Raw genomic sequence first — 14,550 nt, forward strand, 5'->3', positions numbered from 1 at the left:
GTTTGAGCTTTTTTAAATCAGGGTTATGCTACTGTTCCAGCCCTTTCAAAAAAAAAAAAAAACGTCCACAAAAAAAAACCCTGGCTTTGGTGCGCGGGGGCTGGTTGCAAGAGGAAGAGAGAAAAGAGAGAGGGAGAGATTGAGAGGAAGGTGCAGGATTGACAGGCGCAAGGTCTTAATGCTCTCGGCGAGCAAAATAATGTTCATTGATGTGCCAGTATGAATCGCCATCATAACCTTGTGCTTTTAATTAAGGTGATTTAATGTGGTATTTTTCAACCCCCCTTTCTACCTATAGGCAAACTCGAATTGTGAGTTGACATGGAAGCCATTAATAATATAGACATCAATAACAAAACCTCATAAAGAAAGATTATCTGTTTGATTGAATGGGAAAATGTTTTTGAATGACAGAATCGGGTAGTGTGACCTAGGCTTTAGTCTGATCATTTGCATGAGCTTGATATTGGATTCCAGCTTCGGAGTCAAGTCAAGCGTACACTTTTCGGGGCAGTAAAGTTGCATACATTCTGCATTGATTTAAAGTCATATTCACTGACCTGATGTTGGTTTCTGTTTTTGCAGGCCTGTTCACTCACATCCTATTGGATGAGGCGGCCCAGGCCATGGAGTGTGAAACCATCATGCCTTTCGCTCTGGCTAGCAAGACCACCCGCATCGTGCTGGCCGGGGACCACATGCAGGTAAGAACCCCCAAAGCTTAGCTAAAGCATCGGTTCAGTTGAGACTTAATTGACATTATTGATTCTGTCAGGGCTTCCTTAGTATTCTCTCCTTATTCAAGAATCATCAGATTGTATGAAAGAGCCTTGCGGGGTCTTTAGTTCACTCTGTCAAAGGCTTGCAGACTTTCGCTTGTGTCCCAAATTGAACCGAACCGACCACTTGGCAGGACAGACTCAACATGGCCGCAGATACTAGCTGTGACATCAAGTAAAAGCAGCAACTCCATTTTGCACTTACCCGCGGATTAGACCCCATTCTTACCTTACCTCTGGCACAAAAGAACGGACGACAGCGGCGGCAGAGCTCCCGCCTTTTCGAGAACGCTCCAGCCACAGATAACAAACATAAACTCAACGTCAGTCAAGCTTTCTAAGCCGACACTCCGAATGAAAGCCTTATTTTCCTCCTTCCCCGCGTTTCCCCCCCCCCCCCGGTCTGAGCAGGATTACCAACGGCCAGCGGATAAAGACGAGACAGGAGTCTGCCATGCAATAATTGTTTTAATTACTTCGTCTCTCCCCGCTGTTTCTAGGAGAAAAGCTAAAAAAAAAGAAAGAAAAGGGAATTAACAACACAATCTCCAGCCTGTCTATCTGTCTGTCTCAGGCTCTTTCTCTCCCTCCCTGCATCTGCTCCCAGTCACTCCGTGGCCCAAGGAGGGAGAGCTTCTTTTCTTTGTCCCTTTCCCCCCTCAGTCTCTCCTGTCTGCTCTCCCTGTAATGGTTTATCTTCTCCATTGAGCGGTCGGAAGAAGCTGTTGAATAGTGAATGAGGGCCAAGGCCTCTATTGACCGTCTGCTTTCTTATTGACTGTGTGGGGCCTCATTAAAGCTGGCTGACCCTTTCCCACTGGCGAGCTCAAATTAGGATTCAAACTAAATATAAAATGCCGTCAAGTGCACAGAAATAGTCAAAAGGGAAAAGGTAATTGAGACTGCGTGGGTGGGCGGGTGTGCAAAGGACACTTGGACCATGTGATAAGTGTGAAATGGTGGCCATATATCATGCTCGCTAATGTCTGACAAAAGCAAAATACATATTGAAACGGCTTTTGAGTATTTCAAGTGTTGGTGTCAGTGACTTGATACTTGATTCACTCAAACACAATAAACCTTTTCAGCCTTTTTGTTTCACTTTCAAGATGAGAGAAATCAAGTGGTACTCAAAGGGAGAATAATGTGAGAGAACGGCTGTTCATCTGTCTCTCTCTCTCCCTCTTTCTCTCTCTCTTTCTCTTTCTCTCTCTCTCTCTCTCTCTCTCTCAACCCGCAGCTCAGTCCGTTCGTGTACAGCGAGTTCGCGCGGGAGCGCAACCTGCACGTGTCGCTGCTGGACCGCCTGTACGAGCACTACCCGCCCGAGTTCCCCTGCCGCATCCTGCTCTGCGAGAACTACCGCTCCCACGAAGCTATCATCAAGTAGGTGTGGGAGGCGTGGGAGGGGGGAGGGGCCTAGAGGCAGAGGAGAGAGGCAAAGTTAGGTGAAGGAGAAGAGCTCGTGGAGAAGGTGCACATGAAAGGAGGAGAGAGAGAGAAACAGTTACTGTGTAGAGAGATGATACTCAAAAGTCGAGGTTTATCAGTTCTCCAGAGGTTTAAATGATTTCAAAGTTCTGGTAAATATCATTTCACCAACATTCTCCACTCTCTTCCTGCTCCCTCATCCTCTTGCCCACCCCGCTTCTTTCTCTGCTCCCCTTCCTCGTCCAACCTCTTCCTCCCCCAGCTACACGTCAGAGTTGTTTTATGATGGGAAGCTGATGGCGAGCGGGAAGCAGCCCTCCCACAAGGACTTCTACCCTCTGACCTTCTTCACGGCCAGAGGAGAGGACGTCCAGGAGAAGAACAGCACTGCCTACTACAACAACGCCGAGGTACCGATTAAAGGAATCTTCCCCTCATTTACATAAGGCAACCGGGATTTAGCACTCCCCCCCCCCCCCCGTGCTTGAAAGAAGAACGGGTGCACAGCCAGAGGTTAAAAGATAACACCAGTGTTGTTTGAAGTTTGTGCCAATCATCTTGGTTGCCTCTCTCCGTTCCGTTCTTCCTGGTTTGTCTGCACACAGTCAGCACAGTTGGAGAGAGGAGGCCATTTGCTGCCATTTCTTTTTGCACCATATGAAAAACAACTTCCACAGACTCGAAAATTGCCCGAGCTTCATAATCCATCACAGTAAACATCGAAGCCTTAATTTGGTTTTGTCAAAATTTCTGTTTGTTCGTTAGTGTTTTCAATCGGCGCGTGTATTACGTTACGCTCTGCTTGCCGTTAATCACCAGACAGCTACCAGAAGAAATGGAAGTGTCCACCAGGAAAAAAATAAACATGTCGCCTTACTAACTTTATTGTCACATTCGTGTGTTTTTGTTTAGGGCGTCTGTCAGCTGGGACAGCAGTTAATTTCAAGCTAGGTTTGACACCAGAAAACTGTGAAAATGTGAAAAAAATCTAATTACATGTGGCGTCCGTTGCAAAATGTGTGGGGAAATGTTAACTAGACATGGACAGTAGTGAATGGGCTACAACTCTAAATGGCACCAGTACTCTCTTTCAAGAGGAATTGAACCTGTAAGCTTGAGTTTAGGTTATTGCATCTTTGAGTCAAGAATAGTATATTTGCAACAGGTTTTTATTAACACTACATTCATCTAGCGTTGCCTTAAATATTTCTTCTTTGTAATAAGGAAATGGAATTCAATTTAGTTCATTCAGTTGAGTTTGGTTGACGTCTGAAGTCTGAATTATGATCATCCAAAACCGAGCAGCGCTGTTTATTTAGCCTCAGTCACTATCATAATTGAAGATGAAACCCATACACTCAATTAGGAGACCATCTAAGGGCTGCATTTGACACCTATGATGCATGATTCACTGACAGGCCCAGCCCCTGATTGGTTCCTCTCCGGTTCCACTCGGTCGTGGTCATCGGCCGTGCCTGACCCCTAACCCCACCCCCCACCCCCCACCCCCGGCTGACAGATCCCAACCAATTAAACCGTGGCTGCTTTTTCGCTTTCGTTCCCAAACTGTCAGCGGTGCCAGACGAATTACCTCACCCCCCCCTCTGATTCGGCAACCCGTGTCAAAATGTTAGCAACATTATCATAAGCCGGCGGAATTAAAAAACGCCTCGGAAGAAAAGTGTGTCCATTTGTTTGTCTGCCGGAAGCCTCTTTGATGGGCTTAGCTTGGAGCGGAAGACAATAGCTCCATGACAGTTCAAAGTCCCCGTCAGGAGGCTAAACCTTTTGAAGAGAAATGGGAAAACAACTCAGCTGACAAAAAGAACACAACAATAGGGATTCAAAATATCAACCACTGGTTTTAATAACTGATATCTAGGCCAGTGTTAACACTTTCACACACTCCCATGAAGCACAAAGGTACCTCTGTGACACACCAAAGCACACCTAGGAACTGATTGAAACTTAATCAAGCCGTGTCATTGTGATTGTGATGCAGTTGGACATGGCAAGCTACAGAGCAAATTGCTTTCCTATCAAGTAGGGCTGGGCGATATATCAATATTATATCGATATCGTGATATGAAACTAGATATCGTCTTAGATTTTGGATATCGTAATATCGTGATATGGCATAAGTGTGTTTTCCTGGTTTTAAAGGCTGCATTACAGTAAAGTGATGTCATTTTCTGAACTTACCAGACTGTTCTAAAACGGGGAAGGAAACCCTGTCTTTGCATTTTATTTTGATCACAGTCTTGTTTTAATAAAAGTGCTTGTGACATCTCACATGTGGCTTTGACTTACAACTGAACATTTAGCCCACTTTGTAGAAAATACCGAGATATATATCGTGTATCGCCATTCAGCCTAAAAATACCGAGATACGATTTTTGGTCCATATCGCCCAGCCCTACTATCAAGTGGGAAAATGTAACACACAGGCTGATTTTCATTAGGATTTCTACATATTTAAGTCTCACTGTGACCCCCTCTCCCCGCTCCTCCGCCCCCCCCCCCCCCCCCCCAGGTGTTCGAGATCGTGGAGCGAGTGGAGGAGATGCGCAAGAAGTGGCCGGTGGCCTGGGGCAAGCTGGACGAGGGCAGCATCGGCGTGGTGTCGCCCTACGCCGACCAGGTGTTCCGCATCCGCGCCGAGCTCCGGAAGAAGAGGATGCACGAGGTCAGCGTGGAGCGGGTGCTCAACGTCCAAGGTGAGAGGGGAAAAAGCGTTAGATTAGCCATCGGCATTTCTCGGTATCGGATATCACACCCACAAAAAATCACATCGGTCAGGCCCCACCCCCCCCGGTATAAAAAGAAGTGCGTTTCAGGTTTTCTCTCCTCCTCTGCTCCAGTAGTCGCTCCCAGTGGCATTGCATCCAGCTGCTTTCCACAGCTCGTTAACTCCCTCGTTAATCGCACACACGTAACGCACGCACACACACACACACACAGGGGCAAACTGCTCTCCAGTTAGTGCTTAGATTCTGAATTCAACACACAGATGGATGATGTGTGGCTTCGTGGTCCACCAACAGCCCCCGGAGTCCAGCGTAGAGAAGACAAAAAGCATTACGTTACGACTCATCCTTTTCTATTTAGTGAGTTTTACCCATCGGTTTATGAGGCGTTTTTGTAGCTTTGGAGTTTAGCTTTCATAGCGAGCTTATGGCTGAAAGAGTCAAATGAGTCAACTATGAATCAAATGATTGCAGCACTTAACGCTAATAGCCCTTAATAGCTCCTTGGGTGTTATTTAATAAAGTCGAGCCTTCCTGTTCCTCCCCCCGTGTTTCTAAATGAGCGAAAATGGAAAAGTTAAATTCAAGTTTGGAAGATGGCCCCTACTTGATTTCGTATGTTTCTTTTGTTCTGTTTTTTTTTTCCCCCCCGCAGAACGCATTTTCTTGTATTCACAGTCGTCTCTCAAAACAAGACTATTGAAAATGAGGGTGAAAAATCAATGAGTTGTTGCCGGCTTATATAAGGGTCTCCAACATCCGTCTCCAGGTAAACAGTTCCGGGTGCTGTTCCTGAGCACGGTGCGGACGCGGCACACCTGCAAGCACAAGCAGACGGCCATCAAGCGCAAAGAGCAGCTGGTGGAGGACTCGACGGAGGACCTGGACTACGGCTTCCTGTCCAACTACAAGCTGCTCAACACGGCCATCACCCGAGCCCAGTCCCTGGTGGCTGTGGTGGGAGACCCCATCGCGCTGTGCTCCGTCGGGCGCTGCAGGTAAACAAGATTAGAGTTTGTTTATTAGGGGTCCAAAGCGCTGCAGGTGCTGGAACCCCGTTGTTTTTGTTAGGATTCTTCTTCTTTTTCTTCCTTAGACTGATGTGTACCTAAGAGAGCACAAGTCCTAGAGTCAGCAAATTTGGTGCATAGGTTTCAAATTTGCCCTACCACCACAAAAAAAAACTGATCAGCCAGATGGTGGCGCTATAACAAGCAACATAGCGGTTTGGCCAATAACTCCTGAACCGTAAGGCCTAGAAACAAAGATTTTTTCCCTTCTTCTGTCGTTCCTTTTGTTATTATCATTCCTTTTCTGCTAACTTTCTCTTTGCCATAAAGTGTATGAACTTGGTAAAGGAAAAGCTGAGAAGGGTGCTGCTGGTTGAAGGTGTATAGAAATTAGTTGGATTCAATCAAGTAAATTTAAACTATAGCTCATTAGTTATTGATTATCTATTCTCAAATACTTCCTTATAAGAGAGAATGGAGACTTTTTGTAGGGGAGAAAAGTTTTTTCTAATTTTGTGGAAAATCCACTTCCTGCGCTGATAAAATTGCAAGTTAATTGACCTTGATAGTCATCAGACTTAATTAAAACTTTTCCGGAAAAGGCCCATTTATCTTTTTTTAATTCTCTAGGTATAATAAGATATATATGCATACAAAATGAACTCAGCTAATGAATCCCCGATTCATGCTTTTCAGTTACCGTGAAGTGAGTGTTTATTTTAGCATATTTTGTGCGTCTCCCTGCCTAGCTTAACATGCTCTTTCATACACAATCAATTGCACGCCCACACCCCCCACATGTCAACTTTTGATGACATAATACAGCCCAGAGGCACAATTAAGCCAAGTTTATCAAATGCAATCAGTCGAGTTACGACCAGTGTGTTGAGCTCAGGAGTTAATCACTTGTTCATCTTCCTCCATATATTGAATTGGGGGGTTGCCAACGTCCATGCCAACAGCCATGAGGGGAAACGTTATTGGCTGCTGCCTCCCAGGATCCTTTGCTTTTCATGTGCTTCCACATAGGTCCTCTTTCTCTATTCCAGCTGAAACTCCCATTCCCTCCAACAGGGACCCCCCCCCCCCATCTCCATGGCAACTGTCTGTTTTGCCTCAGCCAGTTGTGGCATCATGTCAGGTTGTTTGGAAATGTCAGCCCGCGGAGACAGAGCAATTAAACTGATGCGTCTAAAAGGGATGCGTTATTGTTTGCTTAACGCCGACCGAGGCCGACCTCCCGGAGAGAACCGAGGCAGTGCCGGCAAGACGGCGCGTCACATGCTTTGGTCAGGCCTGCCACCTAGGTATATGGGGCTCTAATAATCCCAGGAGGAGGCACGGATGCGGTTTTGTTGTTTAACCGTGTATGGAAAAGCCTGCTACTGGGCACGTTGTCTTGAGCCGCCAGGCCTGCGATATCTTTTATTTGTAACCTTAAGAAACACTTAAAAAATCCAAAGCTGTTCATTCAAGTTATGTAATTGTCCATTTAGTTGATGTCTTCCACAGTCCACTGAACTAGGGTTCAGCATGGGATATGGTTGGAAAAATCTGGTTTTCAAGTAATTAAGCTATAGAAGTTGAAGTAAAAACAGTTCAAACAAATGAACTAAAGACCTTAGTCATATTTACTTGAACAAAATAGTACTGTGATGAAATGCCCCTTTAAACATAACCTACGTCAGATTATTTTAACATATATCATTGTCAAATATACTGTGTTAACTCACTTTTTTAGAGTAGGCAGGGAGCACATTAATGCACATTTGATGCGTGCTAAGTTTGATCAACTTGAGAAGATGAGATAAGAGACACAGAGAAGGAGCTTCAGTATCTTGTGACATCATCCCCCGGGTCTCTTCAGACCACCTCATGCTTGTCGATGAACAGCACTAGAAACCATTACACAGCAGAAACGGCTTAACAAGTTTCTGAAACTCCCCTCCTCTTCCAAATGAACATATCCAGAACTCCATTCGACTCGTAGTCGTGGGCCCGTCTTGCTGTTGCGATTAGACGCATGCGGAGCTGTGGTGTCTGCTGCCATACGTGGTGGTCCCTCATCAAACCTAATGCAGCTTACAAATCAACAGCTTCACGATTAATTCCAGCAAGCTATGTTGACAGTGAAATGTGATGTCTCATTGTGGGGAGTCAAGCCGGTTCCCAGATGTGCTCTGGAGTAAAAGAAAACTAGAAAAACCATTACACTAAACAAGGATTGTCGCGTTCCTTGCATTTGCCAGAATTGCTACAGTACATGCTTTGGTGGTCAAAATGAATCCATATCCCAGTTTTTGAGAAAAACTATATTGGTGAATATCTTGTGTTCATGTAATCATACAGACGGGGAAGAATCGTTGAGAAGCCAAATGACAGGCAACAGTAAACATGTCATCATCCCCAGTTTTGTCGAAATCAGACTAGCAGCATTTATAGCCTTTGAAAATGGATAGTCTTTGTCATTGTTACTGAGTTCAAAAACTAAAATATAAAAATAAATACCTTTCCATTAGTCTACAGTAATATTGAAAGCAGCTCTATTGCTGCTGCCCCTTTAATTACTTGTACTGCAAACATGACACATAGCTGTTGGGCTGCTTTCTGTCTACAATTTAAAATAATTCCATACTGCAGACATTTATTTCATACAAATGCACACACACACATTATGATGTGTGTGTATGTATGTTTGTGCATGTGGTGTGTGTGTGTGTGTGTGTAGGGTGTGGGTGATCTCGCCTTAGGGGGACACTCTCAGGCTCCCTTATTGAAGGCTGATTAATTCCCCAGGAGCAAAAATAGCCCTCACAAGTCACTGCAGATCAATTAGAATGAACACACACACACACACACACACACACACACACACACACACACACACACACACACACACAGCCTTGTGTCTGGAAGTTGGCAAATGCCACTTGAGTCATAATGCAGTTCTTTCAGTGTCCTCCTGTCTGGTTGGGGGCAGATTATCCTGTGCCCCGCTCATAGAATAGCATAGTAATTGGTTGTCACATCTTTGCTTCTTTATGTTTTTTGTTGCCTATTTAATGCAGACTATTAGCTGTAGTCAACAGTAGCCAATAAGCAAAACACAGGGGAACAACAGATATTCCACCTCAAGATGGTATGCTTTATATAATTAAGGAATCTCCACATTATTCATGATGGACTCACCATATTACAGGGCTTATTGTTCAATATGTGCAAGATGTTATGGATAATTGTGTGCAAACCAATTGAGCACAATAGGTTCCAATGAGCATTTATAATTAAAACTGAAAGCAAAGATAAAGGTTAAGAACACCAGTACTGACCATAACAAGATAGATTAGTCATGTCAGCTTGTGCATCTAAAAAGACAAATATCAGGATGGATTTATCTAGCCTAAAGATAGAGTGAAGCTAAAAAAAAAAAAATGAAACTTGGATTTGCATACAGTAACTTGAAAACATCTTCTGCTGCCCTACGAACTTTAACATTTGCATTGAATTGAACTAAATTCAACACGCGCCGTGGGCCAGTATAGGATCTGTGCTTGTTTTAGATAGTGTACCTTCACTGTCAGTAAAAGATCAGAGAGAGAGCTGGCAAGGCTCATAGATAAACAGAGCCAGAAAGACGGAGACAGGTTCCTTTGAACATGTCATTCCTCAAAGTCTGAAAGGCAAAACCAGTCACGGCATTACCGCTAACTAATCTGCTAAATTGTTGGACTAACAATCAAGTCACATTTATCGATGGGACGCTTAACGAAGCATCGCATTCGTTCAGGCAGGACACGCAAGTCATGCGCGCCACATCAGTTGATCGTCAGCTGATCCAAACAAACACCAATCACGGCACTTCAAACATGGCGGTCCATTTAATCTGTCAGATCCTCATTCATCCGGTTCCCACCTGCCACTCTGCTGTTGCTGTTCTGCTGCTTACTCCTCCACCAGCCCCATCCCCCTCCTGTCTGGTTCCTTGTTAATCAATATACTTACAACGGTATGTTTCTGTAGGCTTGTCTCTTGAAATTATGGATATGCGATATGATGTGTTTGTGCTGGCTTCTGTTCTGTAAACCCCCGGGAGAGCTGATTGTGCCCCCCGCTGAATCTTTAGCATGCTGTGTGGATTCATATGAGGAGAAACCTACAGAGCAGAGCCTGTACCGCCAAAAACAACTATGCAACCGTTCACACCATAATGGCTTAATCTTCAGGACGAGAGTGTTCTTGACTGAATAGCAAAACAATTATGTCACGGAGTGCTTTTCAAGGACACAGTTAATATAATTCACACAAGAGAAACAAACAAATCATAAACAGTTACTGAGAAATAATGACTTCCTGATGCCTAATTTAATTTCCCACTGGAAGTTGACTACGTTTTTAACTGGTGACTGGCTAGCATTGCTACTAGTTTTTCTATGTGTCTTTTAGCATAACTGTAAGTATAAGTGTATTGATTCTTGTAATTTTATAGTTTCCTGATCGTGGAAATGCTGTGCAAAAGCTGACACAGCCAATATCATAACAAGCTAACAAATATACAAAATACCGTTGTTTTTTTACCAGCAATTTAAAGAATGGGATTCTAAGAGCAGAGCCCATTGGTGTATCTCGCTAGTCTGTTTTTTTCCCACTCAGCCCCGGCTCGTACGTATCCATAGGAGGCCGACCAGGATTCCCTAACACAAATTAGAGATATAATGCACTCAGGGTCCACTTTATTAGGTATAGGTATAGGCTCCATAGTACGAACTGATCATCAGCATTGTAGCAGACCAGGTGCATCCCCTCCTGGCCACAGTCTACCCTTTTTCAAGTGAATGCTTCCAGCAGTGTAATGCATTGTATCATGAAGCAAGTCCCATCTCAAGATGGTTCCAGCAACATGACAGTGATTATTAGTTCAGTTCCCACAACTCAACCCAATAGAGACCTTTGGGATGAGGTGGAACGGGAAGAATCTTTAGGAAGTGATACCATCAAGGCAGCATAAACCAAGATTCCTCTGGAGCGTTTCTTACCCAATAAAGTGGCTACAGATTGTATGTACATTCATGGTGACTTATATAAGGACATACAGTACAACCATACAACACATACACACATGCATAGGCACACGCACATATACTAACTTTACACTTAGGAACACGTAGGACACATACACACAGGAATGCACATAGGAATGAGCCTGGTTTTTCTCTTTTTCTCACACATACATACACTCAGCTATTTGAATAAGCCCAGGGGCAAAAGATATTCAGAACTGTCACCCTCTCAATGGAGCTGAGGCAGAACACGCTAATGTTTCATTCATGTACTGTACAGTCATTTCTGTTACAGCAGAATTTCAGATCCACTTATCTTATTACGGGAGTAAACAGACAAACAAGCGCACATCAAAATTAAGCTATTAAGAGCGTGCCAGCACCACTCGATGCCTTTTCCCACTGACGAAGCCTATCAGTTAATCCTTTTGGAGTGCCACAGCGCACAGTGCCTCCAATAGAGCTTGAAGTGTCCTATGATTTATTAATGGGATGCTACATGATTTTTGAAAACCCAATCTGGAACCGGCGGCAGATCCAAAGGTCTCGCGAGGTGCGACGATACGGAATGAAACCTGTTGCCGTTTGTGTTTTTATTATTTGTGGAGAACGGTTGGGAAGATGGCGAGGGGTGCGGAGTGACATCCCTGAAGTGTTTGTGAATCCACCAGAAACTGCTGATGTCAAAAGCATTTAAAAAGATTTCTGTGTCCAAGTTTGCTCAGAATCATTCGAGTTTGTCTCCTCAGGACTCCGTATGTCTAAGACTTCTAAGCTTACAGTTTGGACAAAAGTTTGGAGTTTGGAAACACGACTCCCATGCATTTCTGCTGGGAGATCACGGTTGCACTCCTTTTTTGTTGCGGATGACATCCCTGCTAGCACTCCTCTGTCTTGCCTCCTAGCTTTTATTTTCTTTGCTGCTATCCCTCCTTTTCCTCTCCCTTCACCTCTTTACACCTGTTTTTTTTTTTACAAGTTTGTCTTAAAAAGAGACCTGATCTAGCCCCTAGGGAGCAATTTGTCACACTGCCAGCAGGGGGAAAAAATTCAACGAGAGCATACATATAACATCCAAACAAAGAAAATTAAACACACTTCCATCTGTTCCCCCTATCCAGAAAGTTCTGGGAGCACTTCATCTCCATCTGCCACGACAACGCCAGCCTGCACGGCATCACCTTCGAGCAGATCAAGGCCCAGCTGGAGGCGCTGGAGCTCAAGAAGACCTACGTCCTCAACCCGCTGGCCCCGGAGTTCATCCCCCGCGCCCTCCGGCCCCTGCTAGGGCCCCACCCGGCCCACGCCGCCCACCCGGCCGCGCCGACCCTCCACCCCCACCACCATCAGCACCCCCAGCATCCGCAGGCGGCCTCCGGCAAGCAGGGGCCCCAGCAGCAGCAGCAGCAGCAGCCTCAGCAGCAGCAGCAGCAGCAGCAGCAGCAGTCGCCCCCCAAGGTAAGGTGTTTTTGAGAGAGAGAGAGAGAGAGAGAGAGAAGCTGAGAATGGGTGTTTTCAAGCTTTGATGTTGCAGGTGGTTGGCCACGTTGATGGAATATGCTATGTAACCACTTATCGGTTAGTGGAAATGGTAAACAAATTATCAGGAATAAATGGATTGCAGCCTGCTTTCAGAGAGGAAGAAAAAACGGTCCACACATACGGGCACAAAGCCTATTCAAGTGCCTCAATTTAATTTTCGCTGCCGGAAATTACTTTACCTTCATTTATTTCAGCGTGAGAAATTAAAAAAAAAAAAAAAAAAAAAAGATAGCGAGGGCCCGGACGCGGGTCGGGGATGTGCTGTTCGATTGCGTAGCCGCGGCTGAAATGTCTCCGCGTGTCTGCCTGTCCTCCCCGCCTGCCCCGAGGTAAAGGTTAACGAAATCACCACAGCTGCCAACCCGCTGCCGTCGCCCGCTGGGCCTAATGAGCCGCAGCTCCGCGGCATCACCCCGCTTTACACACACACACGCACACACACACACACACACGCTTCCTCTCTCTCAGCAGCCATACTATGTAGCTCACAACCGGTCGGCACACACACGGTGGAACATGGACTGCATGTACCATATTGTTTTCTTCAACATATACAGCATGTTGCTAATTTAAAGGTCAGCAAATAGGCCATTCTAGGCATCTCTTGTTGGCACACTCACTGGCATGCAGCCAACACAATGCCAACTAATGCCCTTTAATATGTAGACCTGTACAAATTGGACCAATCCCCAGAAAAGCTCATTTTTCAGAAGAGATGTAACAGAACCAGTACTCTTAAGATTTTATAGTGTTTCACGACATAACTATAACCGTCAACAATTCACATGACCGCCGCTTTGCATAAAATTGTCACACATAAACTTTGTGGTCGCAGTTACTTGTAAAACGTTTATTTACGCACAGATTGTTTGGCATGGATTTTACAAGGTCACACTCCAGATGACTTTAGATTATCATACGCTCTATTCTGACACAGATGGTGTTTTGCTACTAGTATGCAACAGTATGAAAGCTGTGCAGTGGGGACAATATGTCTGAGCCACAGGCAGACACTTTTGTTTCGGTGCCCCTCTTCAAAATACAAGTAATGGCTTTTTAATGGGGGAACGGAATCTAAAATATGGTTTACTAGTATAATAATCACATTTTAAACAGTGATTTTACTTAGAATTTTGGTCTTCTTTTCTGGCTGTGGTATCATTTGGGAATCAAAACTGATACCAAAGCCAACATTTTGGTAGCACATATCATTGATTCTCTGTCTCTCTCCATTAGTTTCTCTCCAGTATCTTCCCACACATGCAACCTCTTGCTGTTGATTGGCCTCCACAACTCAATGCACCACCACTTCACTGACAGATGGAGTTTGTCATTGAGCAGCAAATCAACCCTAGCTGCTACAGTTGACAAAGCCGGTGCCTAGTTTACACAGAAGAACCGAAGCCTTCTTGTTACCCCCCTCCCTTTGTTCCCTCTGCGAGTCTCACAGCATGGCTGGAAGAAGCCACATCACAAGTGAACAAGCCTCTTGTATGGCAGCCAGCCATACAACTATCTTTATGTGTTTTGAGGACCCAGTAAGCAGTGCTTTTAGTTCTCAGCAGGTCCCTGCTGTTGTTTGGGCAAACTCATTGTATGAGAATATTCTCAGCAACATCATGAGTGTCTTTCGACACTAGAGGAAGGTTCTGCACCAGCTAGCTTATGGGTAGCCCTGATAACAACAGTGCTAGACTATGGGCTGCAGTTTTAGTCCTTCAGGTGTGTCAGGCATTGCTCGGTGTGCAAACATACCCCCAGGCAGTGAATATCACAACCCAAAAATTGCAGCCAAAATACGAAATCCTGCTTCTGCTACCTTACCTTACACCTGGAGACTCACCTTCCATCTTCCAACAAACTAGGCGCAGTTGTATATTGTCGCCACACTGTGCCAGTTCTCACGGGGCCTTATGTAATGAAGCCTACTTTTCATAAGTTGAACAAGCGCATGTTCATATCTCTCCTCTGGATTGTGCCGCAG

At 44.9% G+C, this 14,550-nt stretch overlaps 1 protein-coding gene across 1 annotated transcript in view; it reads left to right on the top strand.

Moving 5' to 3' along the window:
- The window catches only part of helz (helicase with zinc finger), a 67,278-nt gene that overhangs the window by 31,817 nt on the left and 20,911 nt on the right, over positions 1-14,550 (top strand). The window contains exons 20-25 of the mRNA XM_071544052.1: positions 586-704; positions 2,020-2,165; positions 2,473-2,620; positions 4,744-4,927; positions 5,727-5,955; positions 12,146-12,482. Of these exons, the coding sequence (XP_071400153.1) occupies positions 586-704; positions 2,020-2,165; positions 2,473-2,620; positions 4,744-4,927; positions 5,727-5,955; positions 12,146-12,482 (1,163 nt within the window). The remainder of the gene's footprint in view (positions 1-585; positions 705-2,019; positions 2,166-2,472; positions 2,621-4,743; positions 4,928-5,726; positions 5,956-12,145; positions 12,483-14,550) is intronic.

Source organism: Centroberyx affinis, unplaced genomic scaffold, assembly GCF_046629955.1.
Source record: "Centroberyx affinis isolate AG114_WGS23_722 - 3 ecotype Tasmania unplaced genomic scaffold, CSIRO-AGI_Caff_v1 ptg004441l_1, whole genome shotgun sequence".
In the NCBI taxonomy this organism is placed as follows: domain Eukaryota; kingdom Metazoa; phylum Chordata; class Actinopteri; order Beryciformes; family Berycidae; genus Centroberyx; species Centroberyx affinis.